The sequence below is a fragment of the Phaethon lepturus genome, unplaced genomic scaffold (assembly GCF_000687285.1).
Source record: "Phaethon lepturus isolate BGI_N335 unplaced genomic scaffold, ASM68728v1 scaffold48531, whole genome shotgun sequence".
Classification (NCBI taxonomy): Eukaryota; Metazoa; Chordata; class Aves; order Phaethontiformes; family Phaethontidae; genus Phaethon; species Phaethon lepturus.
Window position 1 is genome coordinate 1 of NW_010520746.1, and position 21,976 is coordinate 21,976.

Sequence of the window (21,976 nt, forward strand, 5' to 3'; positions counted from 1 at the left end):
CTTCGCTCTAAACGCGTGACGGGCGTTCATGGCCTTGGGTCCCGTAGTGCAGGGCGGTGCTTTAAGGCAAAGATTGATTGTCATTTCAGCGCTGTTGTCTCTCGTAACCTTTCACCTGCTGGTGTCACAGCTCACTCCTCAGTGTTAAACTGGTGACGCTCTTTTTCCTACTTGTTTGCATCCTCCCTTGAAAGCAAGTTGCCCTTAGCCGAGTTCTTTGTTGTAAGCAGATCTAGGTGCTGCAACATGTAAGTATGTTCCTGGCTAGGTATATGCAAGCACTGTCGTTGAAGTTGGTGTTATCACACGCCGACGTATTTGCTGGTTCATTTTTTAATTTTTGAAGTTTTCCTGCATCACAGCACTGGGACGTTTACATTTGTGTAGGAGGAATGTAGCTAGCTGTAAAATGTGATATACCTAATGTTGCTGCATTATATTGCACTTTTTGGGAAAACTAAATTGGGAAAACTTATTCGGGGGTTGTTTAACTTCCCAATGGAAGATGGTATCTGAAGTCAGATGCATATGCATGTACTCCTTGCTAATTCATTCTGCCTAACAAAAATAAAACTAGGATTTTTTTCTTTTTGTGCATCAGAGTTGGAATGTGCTATGCTACTTTCTTGCAAGAAACTTGTTCATCTACTGTGAAGTGTTTTTGTGGTACTGATAGATTTTTGTTTGCTGGAAGATTGATGTTAACGTTTTCCCATCATCACCACAATTCCTTTTTTGTTCTCACATGTGTATCCACAGTGAGATATTTAGTATGCATGGTTGTCTTCATCGTGGCCTGATGAAATTCTATCAATTTACTGTAACAATAGCATTCTGCAAATTGTTGCAGAGCTTTAATCAAGTTTGATTTGAATAGCCTGCTTAGATGAAAGTTGGTTTGTTGTTGATTTGAGAGATGACTGGCATCCAAAGACAGTCATACGTTTCACATTTCATACAGCTTAAAAATAAGGCTTTTTTACCATGCTTTTTTTTTTCCAGGTAGTATTTGGAGCACATGTATGTTCATGTTTGGTTTTTTTTTTTTTAATAATAGCAGCATATGTCATCTCATCATTGCCCTGTTTAGAGTATCTCATTTGATGCTGTTTGAGAATCTACAGGTTGTACTATAAGTTATCTCCACTGAAAATGCAAACAAGTAATTCTTCCCTTCCTTGCTCTTTTTCTCTCCCATCCCCAAATCAGTATAGCAATAAATTTGCTATTTGTTCATCACTTCACATCCTGAGTTTCCTCAGAGGAATCTGGTATTTGGATTCCACTGCTGGCTGGTGATGCAAAGTGAAGATAGCCTCAGTACTGGGTAATCTAAATATAAGCTATGGAAATAGAAAAAGATGTGGATAAAATAAATTTTGTATTTTTATTTTTTCCCTGTCCCCTCCCTTTTTTTTTTTTTTTTTTTTTTTAATTTTCCACTGCATAGAGGAAGTCTGGAAGGGAAAAGAGAACAGAAGAGTTACAAAGCTCTCCTAGAAGATCCAATGCTGAAGTTCTCAGGACTATATCAAGAAACTTGCTCCGACTTGTATGTAACTTGTCAGGTGTTTGCAGAAGGGAAACCTCTTGCTCTTCCAGTTAGAACTTCCTACAAAGCTTTTAGCACTAGATGGAAGTAAGTGACTGCCTTTTCTTTCATATCCCTCTTAGTTACTGGGGCATCAAGTTATGTAAATAAATCAGTATGGTTTTTATTTTGTGTTAGAAAGATTTGGTTTCTGTTGTCTTTATTAAATAACTCTTATGTTTCTTCAAGTCTCTGTACGGTTATTAAGTGTTGCCCCGACAGTACAAAACCAACCTTTTTGTGTAATGGGTAAGTCATAAAATTGTTCCTTGTGTGTTTGGGCATGGCTGACTAGTTAAGTAACTTCTGGGGTCTGGACTAGCATGTTTTCATCGTGTTTATTGGACAGACTGGTACTTAGTTATCGAGCTAGAGTATTTATCCTTTGGTCTCTAGCCTTTTAATCATTTTCAAGACAAGTATTTGAATGGTTAAAGCCCACAGGAAAATACTCTTATCTGCCCTTAATATTTCATATTCTAAGGAGAATCTGGGCTGTATAAACTAATACAGAGTAACTTGAATTCTAAACCTTTATGACTAATAAAGAGTTTTTCTCTACAGCTGGAATGAATGGCTGAAGTTGCCTGTGAAGTATCCAGACTTGCCTCGCAATGCACAGGTGGCTCTGACCATTTGGGATGTATATGGACCCGGTAAAGCAGTTCCTGTGGGAGGAACAACAGTCTCGCTCTTTGGGAAATATGGGTATACTGCTTTTTCTTCTATGGTACAGATTTGAAGCTCACTTGTGAATAGTAATGTAGCAGTGGTTATGAGAGGTTTTTAAATTTCTTTGTTTAAGCCAGGTTAACAGTTCCATGTTTGAAAAATCAGATACAAAGATGATTTACTCTCTTCTGGAGTGTAACTTCATACATGCTACAGTGTTGTTAAAAAAAAAAAGAGAGAGTCTTTTCTTGTATAACACCAACATTTAGGCTTTTTTCATTAGATCTGTAAGCTTGGATTTCAAGGTAGCAAATGCTGAAATTACTTCATATTTATACTTTTGTAATGCATTAATGCCAGTACTGATTACTTAACATAATTGATTTAATTCTTGCAGTTGGGCTGTTAATGCAGTATTATTCGTAAAGAATAATGTGTAACTTGGTAAATCAGGAGTTTTCAAAATTAATAATCTGTGACCCAGTAGATGGTGGGTTTAGTAAATTTATGGATTATAACACTAAAATGGGAAAGATTACAAGTGTGCTAGAAGGTGACAGTACATCAAAAGGATCTTGACATAGTGCAAAGGGGACTGAAAAAGAAAAAAAAGGATGCAGTTTAAGGAAAAGTATGCTACGCTGGTACTTTTTGCAATTGACTGTAAATACAGAATGGGGAGCAGCTTCCTAGGAGAACAGAGGAAAAGGTGAATTTAGAATGAATCTTAAGTTTTGCATGATTTATTTCGTGATGTTCTTGTGAAATGTGCAAACATTGAATATATGAACAGTCTATAAATAAGTGTGTCATGGACAGTGTTGTATCCTCCTTCTCCATACTTGTCTGCTCGGCTGGGATATGTTCAGTTCTATATAACTGACTTTAAGCAAGTTGCTAACTACTGGGAGTCGAAGGGAGTCCATATCATTGAACATCTAGCAAATAGGTGTGATGGAGGAGGAGTAAAGACTAATGAGGCTGAAGAAAAGACTGTAGGAACACTTTTCTAGTATATAAGTAGCATTGTAAGATGGTGAGAAATAGCCTTTTTTTGTCTTGTCAGTGGATAAGAAGTAATAAGGCTAAAATGAACTGCAGGAAAAGTTTAGTGTTAGGAAAGCTGTTCTAGCAATCCTTTAATGCAGAAAATGGTTGTAGATCTGTCACTGAAGATACTGCTTTGACAAAAAGATTGACGTTGTCTTAGGGCAGAAGATTGAACTGGGTCAGTTAGACTGTGCCACAAAGACTACTGGTAGTGTTTAAAGCATTAGAGCATAGTTCCTGGAAAAAGATACTATTTATAAATGAAATTTATTTTTCTTACCAGCATGCGGGGCCTGGGGGAAGTAGATGGACAGAAAACAATAAATTATTTTGAAATTTTGTATTCACTTGTGAATAGAAACCATTGTAGTAGTATTGCACAAAGTGACGTGTAAATTCAAGGTAAGATGGTTCTTCTAGTCGGTATTGGTCATTTTTAATGGTTGACTTCTTACAGCGTTCCTTCCAGTTGTATTTACCTGAAGTTGTTAGAGTTAAGTGACCACCTCTTATTGGCCAAAGTAATGCACTTGATTTCTTTGGGCAACCTTTATAGGTGGATCAGCACAAATGTGCAAGAGACGCAGAGTTTTGTGGAGAAAAGGTGTGGTCGGTTACCCTGCAAAGTTCTGTTTGCTGCACAGTTTCAATTACCAATTCAATTTCAAGCATAGATGGAGAAAATGCTGTGTTGAGGGTTGTGCTTTTTTTTTATTTATTTGGCAGCTCAGAAAGCTGCTTTATATCACATGATCTTCAAATGAAACTTAGGTAGTTTTTTAGTTGATTTTTTTTTTTTCAGACTGGCAGACCTAAAGTCAGTATTATAATTTGCAAGTTAAGAGGAATACTTTCTGCTTCATTACAAATAATAAAACTATGAAGGTCAAGCTCTGTCCTCAGTTTGCATTTGTACCACCCCACTAACTTTGGGAATTACCCATTTTTCTTCCACTTGCCAAATAAGTTATCTCAGACTTACTCATTGCCTTCTAAACGCCATGTGCCAATAAAAATGAAAGCCATAGAGGGCCCAAGGTGCCAGGCATTTTTGCAGTTAGGTTAAATTATACATCTCAATGCATGTTTGTAGGTTTGGCAAAGGAAGCTATTTCATTTTCTTGCAGCTGCTGTTGTACTTTGATTTCTGACAGCTATAGTATTTTGAGTTTACTGAAGCGATTCTGCATTTTTACCTGCAGTATGTTTCGTCAAGGAATGCATGACTTGAAAGTCTGGCCCAATGTGGAAGCTGATGGCTCAGAGCCCACCAAAACTCCTGGGCGAACCAGCAGCACAGTCTCTGAAGATCAAATGAGCCGCTTGGCAAAGGTAATGGAATAGCAAGTAACCTTTAAGATGTACATGAAAAGCTTGAACTTTCACTGGAGTTAAATGAAGACAACCTTTAATGAAGATAGGCTTCTCATGTTGTTTTCTCACGTGAAAGTTGTCTTCCTTTGATTGTTTAGATATTTCACAGTATTTATAGAAATGAGTAAACTAGATTACACTCATTTGCTTCTGAAGTATTTTTTAAAAGGGGGCATATAAATACCTTTTAATATGCATTGCATTCTGTTGTAGCAATTTAACATCCTAATTCTTTTTAAAGAATGAAAATGCGAACATGCCTTTGAAGGTGCTTGAAGCCTAAATTCCATGAGGTTCAGTGAGGGCAGCTCCTAACAGTGATTTGTGAGGACAGTCTAGTTTCTTTCAGTAGCCATCCTTTAGGTTTAAGGTTGTCTGGCATGGTGTTCAGATGTGTATGACTTAACCTCTATGTTAGAAAGAATTTAAGTAGAACTGCAAAAATTAACCAAAGTTTCATTCATTTAAGCTCATGAATATGTGTGTGTGTTAGTATTTTATTCTCCCAGCTTGGTTGCAGAGTGTATTTTTGCAATCAAAACTACTTCTGGAATTGATCAGTAAATACTAGTTCTTGAACTGTTTGAGTGGCCGATATCTCTCATTCTTCAGGTAAGCTTATCCCAAGCTTGCCAAATCCCTCAACCCACTTACTCAGTGTACTTTCTTCTTAGTCTTGGTCTCCTAGTTTTCATCCTCACCTTTGCGCAACTCCCAGTGAAAGATACGGTCCTGTGCTATAAATATGTCCATTTTCTCATCTAGAAATTTATCACAACACTAAACTAACTTTCATTTAGGGTCTCTCTTCTATTAGTCTAGTTCACCTTGAATTTATAATGGAAAACTCATTGAAGCTCTCTGGCAGTGGTGGCACCCTATTTCTTGGTTGTAGTAGCATAAATCCCCTCTAGCCTAAGGAAACTCTGTAAACAGACACTAAATATCGAGGCTTGTTTATAGTTCATCAAACCGGTTACATGATGCAGGCAGTGGGTCTCTGAGAAGAAGTTTTAGAGTGTAGGCCTTCCCTTTCATGTTAGTTCTGTTATGCAAACATGATCATACCTTACCAGTGTTTTTTCTCCTCTTCCCTTCACTCTTTTATGCTACATTATTTGTATTTCTTGAGCTTGGGAGAGTATTTCAGTCTTAAAATACCTGGGCATGTGGGAGATGAGGGCTCAAAGCCTCTGAGGAAGAGGAGGGAATTCTCCTTTCACATCCCAACTGAGAGTTCTAGTTAATGGTTAATAAAAAGCTAATAACATCACTGCCACACTTCTCTTCTGAAAGCTGTTTTGGGAGATAATAATTTCAGAAAGATGAGAGTGTTTTCTCTGGCATTTTGTTGTGTTCATTTATAAAAACATTTTACCATCAGATGCTAGTGAAGTGAATAGAGTTTCTGGGTAAGTGTGTCTGTGAGAGCTTTCATTTGTACATCTGTTTACACAGCAAATGAGGTTCTTGTGATGTATTATTCCTAAAGAGCTATTGGTTGAGTACAGTGAACTTCAGTTTTTCTACATCTTGTTCATCAGTTGCTGAATGCCTCCTGATGCTACTGTATGTGAAGGTATATTTAAATACAGTAAGAGGAATAGGACTAACTAAATACAAGAGGAGTTCGTGTGGACTTTGTTATTCTTGGTTTGGTTTGGTGCTTTTTTCTGTTTATCTATTGCGCAGACTTACCATTTGTAAGTGTCATGATACTGATTGATGTCTGATACCAGAGGCCAAATTAGAGTCCTCTGGAAAGTAACTAACTTCTGAGAAGAGCTTGTTGAAGGACCTTTTCTCCATCTAAAACACAGCTTTTTATTTTCTTGACAAGCTTCTGAGTTTGTGTGTGTGATATTTATTATTACATGGAATTTGTATAAAATCAAAGACTGGCTGTTGGAGGAGCGGTATCCTTTTACCTTAAATCATTTTTACCTTGACACTATGGCAAGCCTCTCATATTATGTTGAGGTGTCATATGGTTATGCTCTTACAAAAAACCTGAATGTTGCTTGTAAAATTGCTACTGATGAAAAAACCGTGGCTTCGCATCCTGGGTGTCAATGTGAATGCAGATTTTGTCCTGTACTAAGGAATATGAGTGGGAAGAGTGGAATACTTTAGCACACTCTAATATTCATGACATTAAGATGTTTCTATCATGAATTGTGTGTTAGATTAATTTATTCTAATTAAACAAAAAGTAAGTTATTTTTTGATCCATTCATTTCCCTCACTGCTTCTGCTGACTGAATGGAATTAGATAATGACAATGGTGAGATAATATCTAAAGGGATGCCTCTTGTTTAGTAGCGGATGATGAATGCTTCTTTCCCTTAAGGGAATGCACTAACTTCTCTCTTATTTTAAGCTTTAAATATTAATTCAAGAGAACAGTTCTTCATGTGTGTGTGTGTATGTATGTCGGCAGATCTTCTGGGTCTTGAGTGCAGGCCTAACTAGTTGCTCTATTATGACTTTATTCGTCTCTATAAGGGGGGTTTCCAGGTTTAGGAGATTAATGATTTTCCTCTGAAATATACGGAATTACTTTTTTCTTTATTCTGTAGTGCAGTGAACAGGAAAATGAACTAAGAATTTGTGACCAAGGTGTCTAAACAAGACTTTTTTGTTAAGGCTTTGATAAGTGCTATTCTAAGTCTGTATATCAAGGCTGCATGTGAATATGTGGTATGCTGAAAATTTTGATGCATTGCTTTAAGGTAGTGGAAATAAGACGGCTACCTTGAGTAAGAAAAAATATTTTAGTTAGGTTAAAAAAAAAAGTGTAGGGAGTAATGTAGAAGTGACTAAAATGGTGGACATGTAAGGGTAAGGGCTTCCTTCTTTGCTGAGGATGAGAAGGCCTTTTCTCTGAACTAGGTAGAACATTTGTGAGTGCATTGTGATCACGTCCAGCCTGCCTGAAACAGCATTTTGGGTAATAACTGGTCTGCATGCTGCTGGTTCTCTACCTTTGAAATATATTATAAAGTCACACATGAGGCAAAAGCCAAGTCTTGCATTATCCTTTTAGTGCAGTCCTGGCACGCTCTGTCTCTGTAATATTGCTGAGATAGAATTTGATGAGCTGGCTGCAGAATATAACAAAAGATAGCAAAAAATTATTACTGTATTGTGCTCCTGTTTAAAATCCTGCTGATAAGTTGAAAGGACCCAAAGACGAGGTTTCTGTGCTTTGGTTACATCCAGCGTCCTGAAATGTTATTAAGGATTATACTTCGCTCCCCCGCCCTTCCTTTTCCTTTTGTACTGTTAAGTTTTATTGAAGCTAATCTGAAGATTAGGTGTCCTAGAGTTTACTGGAGACAAACAAATGAAAAAAAGCCTCTACTGCATACTGAACAGAGTTAGTTAATTCTTAGAAGTTGCAGTGGTCTTCCAAAGTTTGCATCAAAATCTTATTTCTGTCAAGCTGTACTGTGGTCTAGAGTTTAAAGAAAAGTTAGGTGAATGAGCTGCTTTAAGCAAACAGTCGTTACAGGATTATGCTGTTGTGTTTCATGGAATGAGTTCAGAACAAAGGGCATTGGGTGCTCATGGCTAATTTACTGTTTAGTGCTTCTTGAAATATAAAGTTCCTAGCAAAACGGGAAGTAAGTTGTTTTTGTTTTTTTTAAAAAAGGGCAGGATTTTCCTCCCAACATTTTGACTTTTTTTTTTAAATTGTGACTGTTTTTGATTAGTCCTTTACCTTGGAGGGCCAATAACTATAGCTGAGGATTAATATTCAGTGGAAAATTTTAGACCTCATTGTTAGTAGACATAGTAGGAACCAAGAATCATTAAAGCTGAATTACATAATGTATTTGTGAAATGAGCAAGTATCACCATTCAGAGTTAGAGGTCATGCTTGCTTTCATAGATAATGTGCCTTAAAATTTAATTCAGATCCTGAGAGGGCGCAGAGGCCATGGTGTGTTCTGTAATGTATTCCAACTCTTTCTGATATAAGCTGTTTCCAAGAAAACTAAATTAATTGGGAGTTCTGTTTCGTGCTTAGAAGTAGGAACAAGTATCCAAAGTGGTGTTAGACCATAATACCAAATTAAACTCTGGGGAGGTGAATAGAGAAAAAGCGAAACCAATGAACTTATCTTCAATAGCAAGAGGTCACTTTGTGGAAAGGGAACAAGCAAGATGCTCTGCTGTTGTTGGATATGAAGGGACAGTTGATCAAGGTATTAAAAGACAAGGATAAATGCCTACCAGCCGATCTTTGACAGATCAGTTCCACTGATATAAGAACACCTGTAGGGAGACTGCAGAATGCTGAAATTTCATGTCATTAATGATTTTAATGGCCGTTTACAGTCTTTTGGATACTAGCTAATTATTTGCCTGTTATGCCAGCATTGCTTCTAAGAGATGTAAAAAAGCTAGTTGATTCTGCATCATTTCTGAACCTTGGCTTCTTGTGAGTTTGTCATGTATCTACTCTCCAGATCTGTCAGGATCTGTAACTGGACATGAAGTTGATGCTCTTTTCAGAGTACGTCATGGTGGGGTTTGTATTTAGCCCAGGTCATCCTTGGTATGTAACAATACTTGCGCCCGTACTGTAAGACATCAGTTTACTCAGGATTTGAGTGAGAATAATGAAACAGTACTACTGGTGCAAATGCTTAACCTTTTCATTTTTCACAGTGATTTTTGGGGTTTTTTGTGTCTATAGTGGTGAGCCATAAGTCTAGTGCATGTATCTGACAAACTGTACAACCTAGACAGCTCCCAGCATATAGCAAGTTGGTGGTTTTTTTTGTTTTTTTGTTTTTTTTTGTTTTGTTTTTGTTTTGTTTTGTTTTTTTGTTTTTTGTGGGTTTTTTTGGTGTTTTTTTTGGTAGTAATCTCATCTCCAGTTTTATATGGAGGAAGTAGACTGTTGTGTTCTCCTGCATACAATACCTTCCATTCATATGCTCTCTTAGGGCTCTTTGTCTATTGCCTGTCCCATAGCTGTCAGCTGGGCAAGAAACAGCAGTCGGTGTGACTGTATAGCCTGTTCAAATTTAAATGCTCATGAGTTGGCAGGCTGACCACAGAACAAGGCTGATGAAGTACTAGTTGTAACCCTTCCCGTAACACAAATAATTTTGAGGGTCTCTTCACTAGCCATTTTCTGGACAGCTACTGATTTCTTTGAAGCATGAAAGAACTTGTTGTCTTGTAGTCCCATTGCATCTCTTCTTGCATACTGCAAGAATTACTAAGTTTTTGAGGAACACTTGTGATTTCTTAGGAGCTGAAAAGATGATTCCTGTTCATATTTGTGTGGTCATCTGCATCGGCTGAATTTTTCATAAAGTATTGTGTGTCAGTCCATCTGAAACTACAGGTAGTATGGCTCAAATCTTACCTGTCTTCTCTTCCACTCTTCTACTGTTAGGTAGTCCTTTAAACAACTCAACTTAGTTGCTATTACTACAACACTATATAGATGTAGGAGTAAAACTTGAACTACTTTACAGGTGACTAAAAAGAACAAGCTCTTTATGACTTACTGTAAGTCTTCAGCTGACTTTTTGCGATGTGTAAGTCCCGGTCTGAAAACTTGTTTAGGTAAGGCTTATAAGAGCAGAATTACTCAATTTGGATAGTTCTTGAAATACCTTCTTTTTGTTTGGCTTGTTAAGTTTTACTATATGAAATTTAGTAAAACAAAAAACCTAAATGTCTTTGTTATGTGACTTTGTTTTAAAAATAGGTTCCTGTTTTTAATGTGGTAAAAATCCAAAGCTGATGTGCTTGGAACATGGTTTTTGCCTTTGCCATGATTGGTGTTTTAGATACTAGAATTATGTTTATGGCATGGGTTAGCTGTTTAGAAGGATCTACTGTGTGCGTACTGCACAAGCATTTCTTCCAGTTAGTTGGTTTTTCCCCACCCAATTTCATATTCATGTCTCTGTTAAATTATAACTTTGATATTCTTTTTTCTTGCTCCGAGCAATTTAAACGTTACTGTGTTTTTTCATGCAGCTCACCAAGTCTCATCGGCAAGGTCACATGGTGAAAGTGGACTGGCTGGACAGACTGACCTTTAGAGAAATAGAAATGATCAATGAGGTAGGTCATTATACTTCTGACTTGCAAATTTTTTTTTTTTTATCTTGCTAATGTGGAGCCTTTGCTTGCTTAGCAGACTAACTCTAAGTAATTGTCCTCTTTTTCTTCAACTGCCAGTGTATATGATAAAAGGAAAAATAATTCTTTAAGCTTCCAAAGTTATTTTTACTTTGGCAGTAAGGAGACTCATCGAATCATAAATGGTTTGTGTTGGAAGGGACTTTTAAAGGTCATCTAGTCCAACACCCCTGCAAGGAGCAGGGACAGCTTCAACTAGAGCAGGTTGCTCAGAGCCCCATCTAACCTGACCCGGAATGTTTCCAGGGATGGGGCATCTACCACCTCCCTGGGCAACCTGGGCCAGGGTTTCACCACCCTCACTGTGAAACATTTCTTCCTTATATCTAGGCTGAATCTACCCTTGTTTACTTTAAAACCGTTACCCCTTGTCCTAGCACAACAGGCCCGGCTAAAAAGTCTGTCCTCATCTTTCTCCTCAGCCCCTTTCAGCCCTGGCAGCTGCAGGAAGGTCTCCCCGGAGCCTTCTCTGCTCCAGGCTGAGCCCCCCCAGCTCTCCCAGCCTGTCCTCCCCGCAGAGGGGTTCCAGCCCTCGGAGCGTTGCTGGGGCCTCCTCTGGCCCCGCTCCAGCAGGTCCATGTCTCTCCTGTGCCGAGGGCTCCAGAGCTGGACGCAGCCCTGCAGAGGGGTCTCCCCAGAGTGGAGCAGAGGGGCAGAATGCCCTCCCTCGCCCTGCTGGCCACGCGGCTTTGGGGGCAGCCCAGGACATGGTTGGCCTCCTGGGCTGGGAGCGCACATTGCCGGCTCATGTCCAGCTTTTCATCCACCAAGAGAGACAGCTGTTTCACAAGTTTTCAGTATCCAGTGAACTTGATCACAGACAGAATTTATTCATAATTTGGAGTAGCTTTGAACAAATGCTGTTAGGTATGACTAACTTAATTCTATGGTGTAGATTTTGATGGGAAACTTTTTGGACATACAGCCTGTTCCTTGGTTTTAGACCTGTTCAGCTTTGTTGGTTTTGATTTTGTCTGTTGAGGTAAAACACTTCTAAGATGTGAACTAATATTTTAAAAAAATTATTTGGTAGATAAGTACCTGAATGAGGTGTTAACCCTCATTGAGCAAAATCACCCCCAAACTGTTGACTGATTATACTCATCTGGCACAACAGAACATTGTTTTCTGCTTTGTGTTCTGAGATTTTTGTTGTCTTCTGGGAATCAGACTCTTTGAACTGAAATTTGTGTTTTTATAAACCCTTATGATTTTTTTTTGTTTGTTTTTTTTAGAAGTCTGTCTATCACAGTGGTTTTTTATTGTGATTTTTTTGGTTTATTTTTCTCTTCCCTTTCTGTAAAAAAACAGAAAAATAAAAATTCCTGTTTCCTAGAGCTGTGCCTTAAATGGAGAACCACTTTGCCTGTGCTGGAAAGTCAGTCCATTACTAATGCATGAAACTAATTTCAGTTGCTCATTATTCAAGGGAATGCTTATTTTTCTATTAAATGTATGTTCCTGGTGGTGGTTATGTAACTTCTTTCTTCCCACCTAGATTTTAAAGCACTTTTCTAATTAAAACATTTTAGAAATGCATACATAAGCAAATCTTCCTCTGAAAGTGAATGAGCTGCAAATCTAATCTTGTAGTCCAAGTTTAATTTGTCTCTTTCATGGTTTGATCTGAAATGCTGATTTTTTTGTAATATTTTTTTGTCTTCTGTTTTTGCCTCTGACATGCATAATTGTATGTAAGGATTTAAAAAAAAAAAAACAACAAACAAAACCAAACCCAAAACACAGAAAAATCCCAGCTGTCAGCTGGTTATTCTTCATTGCCTTTTTAAATACCTTCAGTCCACAATTGCAAGCCACTGATGAAAACAATGTGATTTTTATCTGTTACATGTAGATGTTCATCGTGAAGTGGGAATGTAAGGAAGTAAGAATGTCAGGAAGAAGGTCATATGATCTCAGGTAGTGCTAGTAAAATGATTAACTGAATAATTGCTACAATGACTGATAATCTAATGAATCAGTTACAGCACAAAGGCAGTAGGGTAATTTCTGTGCTGAGAATGCTGAAGATTGATGCACTTTAATAGATGATGCACATCTGTGATGGTTCTCTTCTCAGAGGGAAAAACGAAGTTCTAATTTTATGTACCTGATGATTGAATTCCGTTGCGTCAAGTCTGATGATAAAGAATATGGAATAGTTTACTACGAAAAGGTATGTGCCTTGCAGGCTTCATGGTCGTCTCTAAAAAGCAACATACGCACCTAAAATGGGTAATTTTTTCTGCTGAAGGATAGTTTTTTTCTGGTGAAATATTCTGCTGTAGGATAGCGTCAGACAGCTGTCAGTGGCAAATGTTTATGTACATACAAATCAAATAGTATAGATGCAGCAAGATTGCTGAAGTCAATCATTCATGTAATACAGTTCAAGATTGCAGAATTTAATAAGTGTGATTAAACACTTTTTTGATTTATGGTTCCTTCAGTCATCCAGCAGTACTTTCAGAGTAGCTGTATGTAAAATTATGTCTTGTATTGGGAAGAAATTACCTGTATTGATTGGTGACTTTATGAAAGATAAGTTACTAAAACTCTGCACAGGAGCTCTGCTGGTGAACATTTTCTCTAAAATTAACAAATACAAAAGTTTAGTCTTTCATGCTGAAAATGCTTTGGAAGTCAGTTAAGCAAAAGACTTCTGGATTGGAATATCTTATACCTTTTCTTTCCATGTACAAAAGATCTCCAAAGCAATGCCCTCTGTTTTTATTTATGAGTTCAGGTTTAATGGAATGAAGGATTATCAGTGAGCTTAACAAGACAACAGCGTGGCTTTGGAAGGCATTATCAGTACTTTTATGGACCTGTGCATTTAGAAAGACCCAGTGAAATAGAAAAAGTGGTATATCTATAATCTGTTTTTTAAAAAAAAAGTCAGTAATTACCTCTTAAAATTTTCAGCATGTTTAGTTTCATAAGATTTCAGAAGGGTACTGAATAATGCAGCTTTATGGAAAGGAGAAAGAAGGCGGAAAAAGAGACTGGAGTCCAACTGAGAACAGAGGCACTAACTTTAAGCAGTGTCTGTTCTGGGAATTTAAAAACCCACTGTAATTTCATACAGAAAACGTTAATAAATGGAAAATAGATTACAAGTATTTCGGTGTATGTGACATCACCCGTTGATTTGGGCAACAGAACTGTGATCTAACTTAAGATTCTAGAAGGAGGTAGTGAAAAATACAGTAATAAATTGCAAAAAGCAGGATTCCCCAAAATCGGAGTGGGAGAGCCATGTGTGTGTATTGGGTTTGTTTTGTTTGTTTGTGTGTTTGTTCTGTGGTGGTGGTGTGTGTGGTTGGGTTTGGGGGGGTTGGTTTTATTGTGGTTTGTTTGGGGTTTTTTTGTGCGGGTGGTGGATTTTTTTGGTGTTTGGTTCTTCCCCCCCCGGCATTTATTGTAGTCACGTGTGACATCGTAGTTGCTTAGTTATGACTGACTGTGTCTCTTGGTAAGCTATTACAGAAGAACTTAAGGCTTGTTTAAAATCTCTTAAAAACAGGTTGTAGAGTTGAAAAAGAAAATTTTAGTGCAACTCTGTGTCTTAGGCAGATGTTTAGGTTAGAAACTTGCTTAGCTTCCTTCCTGAGAGTCCAGGCAGCTCTTTAGCATTTCTTTTGGTGGACTGTAGTTGGCAATGGGACTTCTCCCCTCCTTTCCAAGTCTTTTTGCCTTTAGCATAGCCTGTTTCATAGTGAAACAAAATAAAGTTATTTACTTCTGTGGAAATCAAGACAGTATTTTCATGGAGAGCATAATGGAATGTAATTAAAATACTGAAACATTTTACTACCCATTAGCTTTTTATATTCGCACGGGCTTGTGCTTTTCACAAGTGCAAACTGATGAGCATGGCTACTGTGTGGCTTTGTGTCCTCTTGGCTCCTTTATAGTTGAATGTGACATTCCTAAAAATGATTTCTGTCCCTCGCCTCCAGAAACCTACCATTGTAGATGAATTATTCCCAATTTACACACACAACCCTTTCTTTTTTTTTGTCATCATTATGCTTTCACAGATGTGCAAGGTGTGGGAAAGAAGATTCAGACTTGAAGCATGTGTCTGTCTTTTAACGGATGTTTCTGAAGCATATTAAAAGTGCATGGAACAAAATAACTATGAATTGGCTGTTCTTGTGGAAATAAAGTAATTCAATGTGTAATAGTACATATTAAAGCTATAACTAACTGCAGTTTGAGGGATTTGTTGTTATGAAGTAACTTTTCAACAAGTTCTTGACCCTTTTCTGGCAGCAGTAGGAAAGAGTACATAAATTACTGCCTGTCTTCTCAGTTTTGTCATGCTTCCAATTACATTGTACAGTATACATATCCAGCATCACCAATCCAGTATATTGAGTCTAATGAAAGTAGGTTCTGTTGTCACCTGCCTGTGACCGATAGTCGAAGTGGAGATTACTTGTCACAGTTTTGTTGATAAATTTGTTTTCAAGTGTTTACGAAGAACTAGCCTGTTAAACAGTGGCTGATAGAATTTGAGATTCTTTGACTCAACATTCAATTACAATGAAGTGGCGTGGCAGTGGCTTTTTCCACGTTCTCTGTTAACTTAATTTTAATACAGCATTCGAGGTGTGAAGGATAGCACAAGATGCTAGTAATGAGAGCATCGCTTCCGATTCCCCATTTAGGCAAAAGTTCAGTGTGACTTTCAAGTGCACATAACACCAGCATTTATCGTTAATGTGTTTTTGTGCAGGTTTCAAGTGCAACCTTTGAATAAAGAAATTGATTGCAATGCTGCATCTGGTTTATTTAAAAAAAAAAAAGTAGTCTGATTATCAGAGCCTTTTTCATGGCTTGAAAGAAAGAAAAAGTGTCTACAGCATTGGGTGTCCATTTTTTGTATGGGAGAAGTTGGATCCCTTTGGTGTTACTTGAAATGATGTTTTGACTGAAGAGTAAGGTAAATAGAACCTCCATATTTATTGATATTGTGAAACTGATTTTCAGGAAAGTACAGAAGAACCTTGCTGGTTTTGAAAATTCTGCAAATTTTGTTGGCTTCTTAAATGGACTGTAATATTTATATACAGTCACATATACTGACCTTAATGTAGTGAAATACCTGTAAAGCTCTGTAACATATTGTAGTTCAAGATGTCCCTGCTCATTGCAGGAGGGTTGGACTAGATGATCTTTAAAGGTCCCTTCCAACCCAAACTATTCTATGAATCTATATAGTTTAAGGCAAATTAATGCTGTTTAGTATTGATGTTGCTTTTGTTTTCCAGTGGCAAAATAGCAGGTCATCTCAGGTTCTGGCCGTGCTAGCAAGTCATGCAGCCAAGAGGAGCAGATTTACAGAGTGAAGTTGTTGCTGAAGGCCCAGCGTCTGCACTCTGCTTATACTTGGGACTAATTTTAATCCAGTCCCGTGGGCTGAATAGCTGTTGGCAGTTGGAGGACATTAGGTATTTCTAAAACTTCCATGTTATAAACCAAAGCTTGCTACATAGCGATAATCAGGAGAGGCACTTCAAAGCAGGCACCCGACGAGATTCAAATCCTAGTTTAGAGCTGACCCTCAGGCATTGGTATGGTTTAGTAAGTTTGTATGGTCAAGGTCACAGTGATCCATTGTGATGCTTTCCAGGTATGACATTGTGCCTTCTTGAGGGTTTTACAAAATAGTCTCTTCTGAAAATGGTGTTAATTCCTGACACAGTAACTTGTCCCATGAATGCTTGGCGAAACTTGGTTTCATAGCAAGTTTTGGTTTAAGTTTAAGGCTTGGTTCTAAAATGCAATGAAACCCTAGGAACAGAGTTTTCCTAGTGCTTGAGCTGAATAACTAGAGCTTTTCAGCTTGGCTCTTCAGCATAATCCAACTAGGTTTGAGAAGAGGAGTTTAAAGAACAGTCTTTATTATACTTGAGAGGTTACAAAAAGAGATGCCAGCAATGAGTTTAGAAATCATTCTGCTAACACTGGTCTTAAGAAAAATCCCCAATCTTTGTTTTAGAGGGTATTATAAACATTTGACATGAGGCACTGGAAGGCTCTGTGTATTTTTTTAGTTTTGTAAGCAAGCAAATTTTAGGCAATTGTGCTTTTGTCATTCTCATGCTACTAAGTTCTGAGTTGGTAATAGCTCTCATGGACTTCTGGTCATGGGGTAGGTGCTCCATTTTCACCAGCCTAAAAGCTTTGTCAGACTCTTTCCTTTTACAGCTATTTTACCTGAATGTTTTCAGTGAGAGAAAGATGTAGTAGTATGGGTGTTATTATTACTTATTCCTAGAGAATCCACATGGGAGATGGATGTTATAAATGCCTCTGTAGGAGTTTGAACATTTATTAGTTGCTAGTGAATCCACTCCTGTGTCAAGTTTTTCCTACAGTGCTTTTATGTGCAGGGTCTAAATGGAGTGGTAGCTTGTTTGTCACTGGTAACCCTTTGTTGTTTTATAAAGGTGAAGTCAGATTGCAGCCTGATTATGGTTTTGATTAGGAAGATAACTAATTAGTAGATAAAAATCAGTCTGTCATCTCTTGTCATCGGATGTGTTTATTTTCAGAAGGATTTCCCCTCTTCCCCAAACAATTTAACTTGTTTTTTATGTAATTTGACTTTGCAAAACTAGTATAACATGACTTGAAAGTTTTGTGTGATGGGTTGGCAAAAGTTTTAGTACAATGTGAGTGCTCAGCTGTCAATGTGGCTCTGACTCAGTTCTGTCTACTGTTATATTGATGCAGTAGTATTTTGTGGTAATAGAAATACTTTGGAAATACTATTAATTCTATACAATTAGGTTAAAGCTAAGGTCATTTTTTATGCAGGATGGTTTTAACACAGAGAAACTGTAAGCAAATGTCCTCTTCAGTGTTTGCATGAGTACTTTTTTTAAAGACTAATCAGAAAAGCAGTCCTGCTCCTGTTCTGGGACCATCACTAGCCACAGCCAGATTACGTGTATTTCCCTTCATTAGGAAGGATGTGCATGTAGTCACTGTCATTATTTTGACTGTAAAATTGTTACTTTAGAGGCATGGGACACTAATAACTCTCAAAGAAGTAAGATCTTCTACTGTAGTCAGCAACACTAAATTTATGTAGCTGGAAAAAAATGTTTCTCCTGATATGTTAATGGCAATTTTAACTCCTGTGTCTTGTTGGTGACTTGTTCTTCCCTTTGGTAGAAGCCCCTCACTTCTTTTGAAAGTTGCATCTGAAAACTATAAAAGCAAAGCCATCCCAAGAGACATATGTGATTGGAAAAGCAGGAGAAAAAAAAAAAGGAGGGTGGGGGCAGAAGCAAACCTGAGCAAGTTATCTCAAAACTTACGTTATTGAGGGAAATGTTGACATGCCAAAGAAACCCCTTTATTCTGAGCTGAAATCTACTCCAAAATAAATGAGAACAAACTAAGTGTAAATATAGTATGGTACATATTATGCTGGTATTGTCTTGTTTTTTCTGTTTTACTGTTTTATACTGTCTTTTAAATGAGATGCTCTTCTGTAGATTGTGTCAACTAATGCTTGGTTACACTTTTAAGGTAAAAAAAACAAAACAAAAAAAACCACAAAAACCAAAAAAACCCCCAAAACCAAAAAACCCAAACAGCTGGTTGTAACTGGAAGAGGGAAATGGAGTTGCTGTTTGTCTCATGTGCTGGCAGGCTTTGTATTTTTTTCCTTCTTCCTGGTTCAAACAGGAAACTTTCAGCCTCTCTTTTCCCTTATTTATGCAGCAGCAGGTTAGACTCCCCGAAGGAACCCTAAGGGGCTTCTGTTCCACTGCTCAAGAGCAGCACAGCAGGAACTTCTGGAAGAGGCTGTAATGCTCTGTGTGGAACCTATGGTACATAGGCACACGTATGCCTTCCTAAAGTCATCTGTGTTGTACTGTTAGGAAATATTGTCTGCAACATGGTTGTTATTTCTAGGAAGTGATTTGGTTTTGGTGGAAGTGTGGATCCTGATGTGGTTTCTCTTTGTGCTTCCAGAGGACACATGTAATGGTAATGGCTAATTTCTCCACTCGCCTTTGTGCCAGCAGAGTAGTGAGTTGCCAAGCTGTGTCTCCTCGGATGAAACCTCAGACTTGCCATCTTGTTTATCATCTGGCAAAAACTTACAAGAAAAAGAATCCATTTCTTATTTTCTGTTTTCCTCTTTATAACTATCAAAAGTCAGGAAGGTGGTGTTGCATTGTTCTTTCACTGTAATATAATTCACAATACATTAATATGACATGTATTTTTCCTAAAACTTGAGACGTTTAATATGCCTTTTACTTTTTGTCATTCAGGATGGTGATGAGTCATCTCCAATTTTAACAAGTTCTGAAATAGTTAAGATTCCAGATCCCCAGATGTCTATGGTAAGCATGCTCCAGCCAGGGCAACACGTATTGTAGTATTTTTGTTGAAGTTTTCATAAACGGAAATGAAAGCTTGCCTATATTGCTGCCTTCAATATTTTAAAATTCCAGTGGAATGATGTATTTGACCAGTTGAGAAATATCAGTGGGTTTGACTTTTTGTAATTCTTTTTTCCTGCTGCTAGAGTAAAATACAAGAATTGATTTAATGTTTATGTTCATCTCCTCTTTTGAATACCTGAAGCTTTTGAGGTGTAGGAAAGCAGAAAAGGGGGATTTGTTGGCAGAAGAGGTCAGAGGGTGGGAATATCAGGTAAGAGGGAGCTGAATAAAAGAAATTGAGAGCAAGGTGCAGTAACTCTTGGTCACTTCATCTGTTAAAATATTTTCTCCCTACACTCTCTTGTATGTTGTCTTTCATGTAGACAGTGCCTAAATACAGTTCTAGAAAAGATTTCCATTATTGTGGATGCCAATTCAGTGGGACTGGTATTGGCAGCTTTGGGAACCTTAATGTAAGTGGGCTTCTACTGGCGACACTGTTTGAGCACTGTGTAATCTAACACTGCAAGAGCAAGTCTGATAATGCTGAAAACTGCCTTGGCTGCTGGGATCTCATGGACACTGTGGCTCCTACTGTTGCTAACATGGTATTAACAGTGGGAAAACTTTTGAAAAGTTTTTCTTGCATACAAAGCTTTATACTGCAAACATCCTAAAAATGTTTATAAAGCAGCTAGCACGTTTGAGTGCTGTCTAAATCACAGATGTGTTGAATGAAGCGCTTGGGTTTTGCAGCAATTCACCAAAAGGTAAGATAGGGTTTGTAAATTGCGTGAAGTAAAAAACAACCAAACCAAACCAACAAACAAAAAACAAAACAAAACAAAAAAACACACACACAAAAAAAAAAACCAAAAAAAACCAAAAAAAAACCACAAAACCCAACCCCAAAAAACCCCAACCTCCCCCTCCCCCAAAAAAAACCACAAAAGAAAACCTCAAAATCCCTGATGACTCTCCACATATTATTGAAGGAATTTCTTCTAAAACAACAGAAAAAAATCCAGAAGACACTGTAGTTTTAGATATGAATTTTGATTCTCCTGCTTTATTCAAGATACTGGTGAGTCTTTGCTAGATGGTGTCATTTCAGTAGTAATTTTTGCTGGAGTTTAAATATTTATAAATATGGACTTACCCTCTGCATTTAGGAGAACTTAGTAGAAAGCAAACATCACAAGCTTGCTCGAAGTTTAAGAAGTGGACCTTCTGATCATGATCTGAAGCCTAATGCAGCTACACGAGATCAGCTTAATGTAAGTCAATTGTATGATGACTAAATTCAATTTTATTAGGTAGGTTGGTAATAGTATACGGTGACAATTTAAGAAAAATACAGTTCATTTCTGTTTAAGGAAAATCAATAATGAAGAAATGTCATTAAGTGCTTCTTACAAGTGCTTATTTAGATGGGTCCTACTCAAAAAGGAGCAGAAGGTACTTGTGCTTTTTCTTTTAAAACAGGTTTGGGAGGGGAAGAATGCATATTGTGCACATACCATGTAGGTGTTAATGGTAGTCTTAAAGTAACTGTATGTTTGCCTACGCTGCCAGTTCAGTCAAGCACATAACTGAGGAGCATCACCATGACAGCATGAGAACTTTGTGTTGTTGGAAAGTTGCTTTTTTTCCTACCTATTTTTGTGTGTTGTCAGTGTTGTGCTTTGTCACAGTGTAGTCTGTTAACTTGTTGATTATGCTTGTTCATGTTTTTAAACTCACTTTCTGACTGTGTATCTAATAGATCATAGTGAGTTATCCACCGACAAAGCAGCTAACATATGAGGAACAGGATCTAGTTTGGAAATTCAGATATTACCTTACTAATCAAGAGAAGGTAAGTTGAATCATTTGAGAGGACTTATTAATGCAAGAGGTGCTTCATCTGGTACTCATTCTACAATGTTCTGTCCTTGCAGAGATACAGAGCTTCAGTGTCTTAAAAGCTAGTCAAGTTTATTTTAACTTTTTCTACAGTGTAACTGATTTAAAAATTGGTGACTGTAATTTTCCCTCTTATATCATACGAACTGGCTGTTACTACAGCAGTCTTTCTACAAATACTGACTGTCGGCTTAAAATACCAGTGTTGCCAATTTTGTCTTCAGCAAGGAAAAATTATTAAAGAGTAAGATCTCAGGTCTTTGCTTATGTAAATACAGTCTGTATTTACAGTTCTAGTTCTACCTTAATGTGAAACATTAATTTCACAGCATCCTTCTGGATAAATTGTCCAACTGTGGGATGAGCAGGTTCACGGTGCACTAGGTGAGGAACTGGCTGAAAGGCAGAGCTCAAAGGGATGTTGAGAATGGGGCTACGCTGGACTGGCAACCATTCGCTAGTACTGTTCCTCAGGATTCAATTGTAGGGCCAGTCCTGCTCAATGTGTCAGTGATCTAGATGCAGGAATTGAATGCACCATGAAGCAAGTTTGATGATGATGTGAAACTGGGAGGTGCTATTGACTCTCTTGAGGGACAAGAGGCCTTGCAAGAGGGATCTAGATAGACTGGAGCTCTGGGCTGTTGTTAATGTGATGAAATTTAACAAGTCAAAATGCCGGATTCTGCACCTAGGGTGAAGTAATGCTGGGCATAAGTATAAGCTGGGAGAGGAGTGGCTAGAGAACATCTGCTAGAGAACAAAACTGCTATCATGGACTTCCGGAGGG

General features: G+C 37.7%; 1 protein-coding gene across 1 annotated transcript; it reads left to right on the top strand.

Moving 5' to 3' along the window:
• Positions 1-1,508: 1,508 nt before the first annotated feature.
• Positions 1,509-21,139, top strand: LOC104628786 (phosphatidylinositol 3-kinase catalytic subunit type 3-like; the record flags this gene model as incomplete). Its single annotated transcript, XM_010297479.1, has 9 exons — positions 1,509-1,639; positions 2,156-2,299; positions 4,516-4,645; positions 10,697-10,783; positions 12,942-13,037; positions 19,168-19,239; positions 19,665-19,754; positions 20,454-20,558; positions 21,047-21,139. Coding segments are annotated over exons 1-9 (948 nt in total), but the record flags the coding sequence as incomplete, so codon positions are not given.
• Between the last annotated feature and the right edge of the window lie 837 nt (positions 21,140-21,976).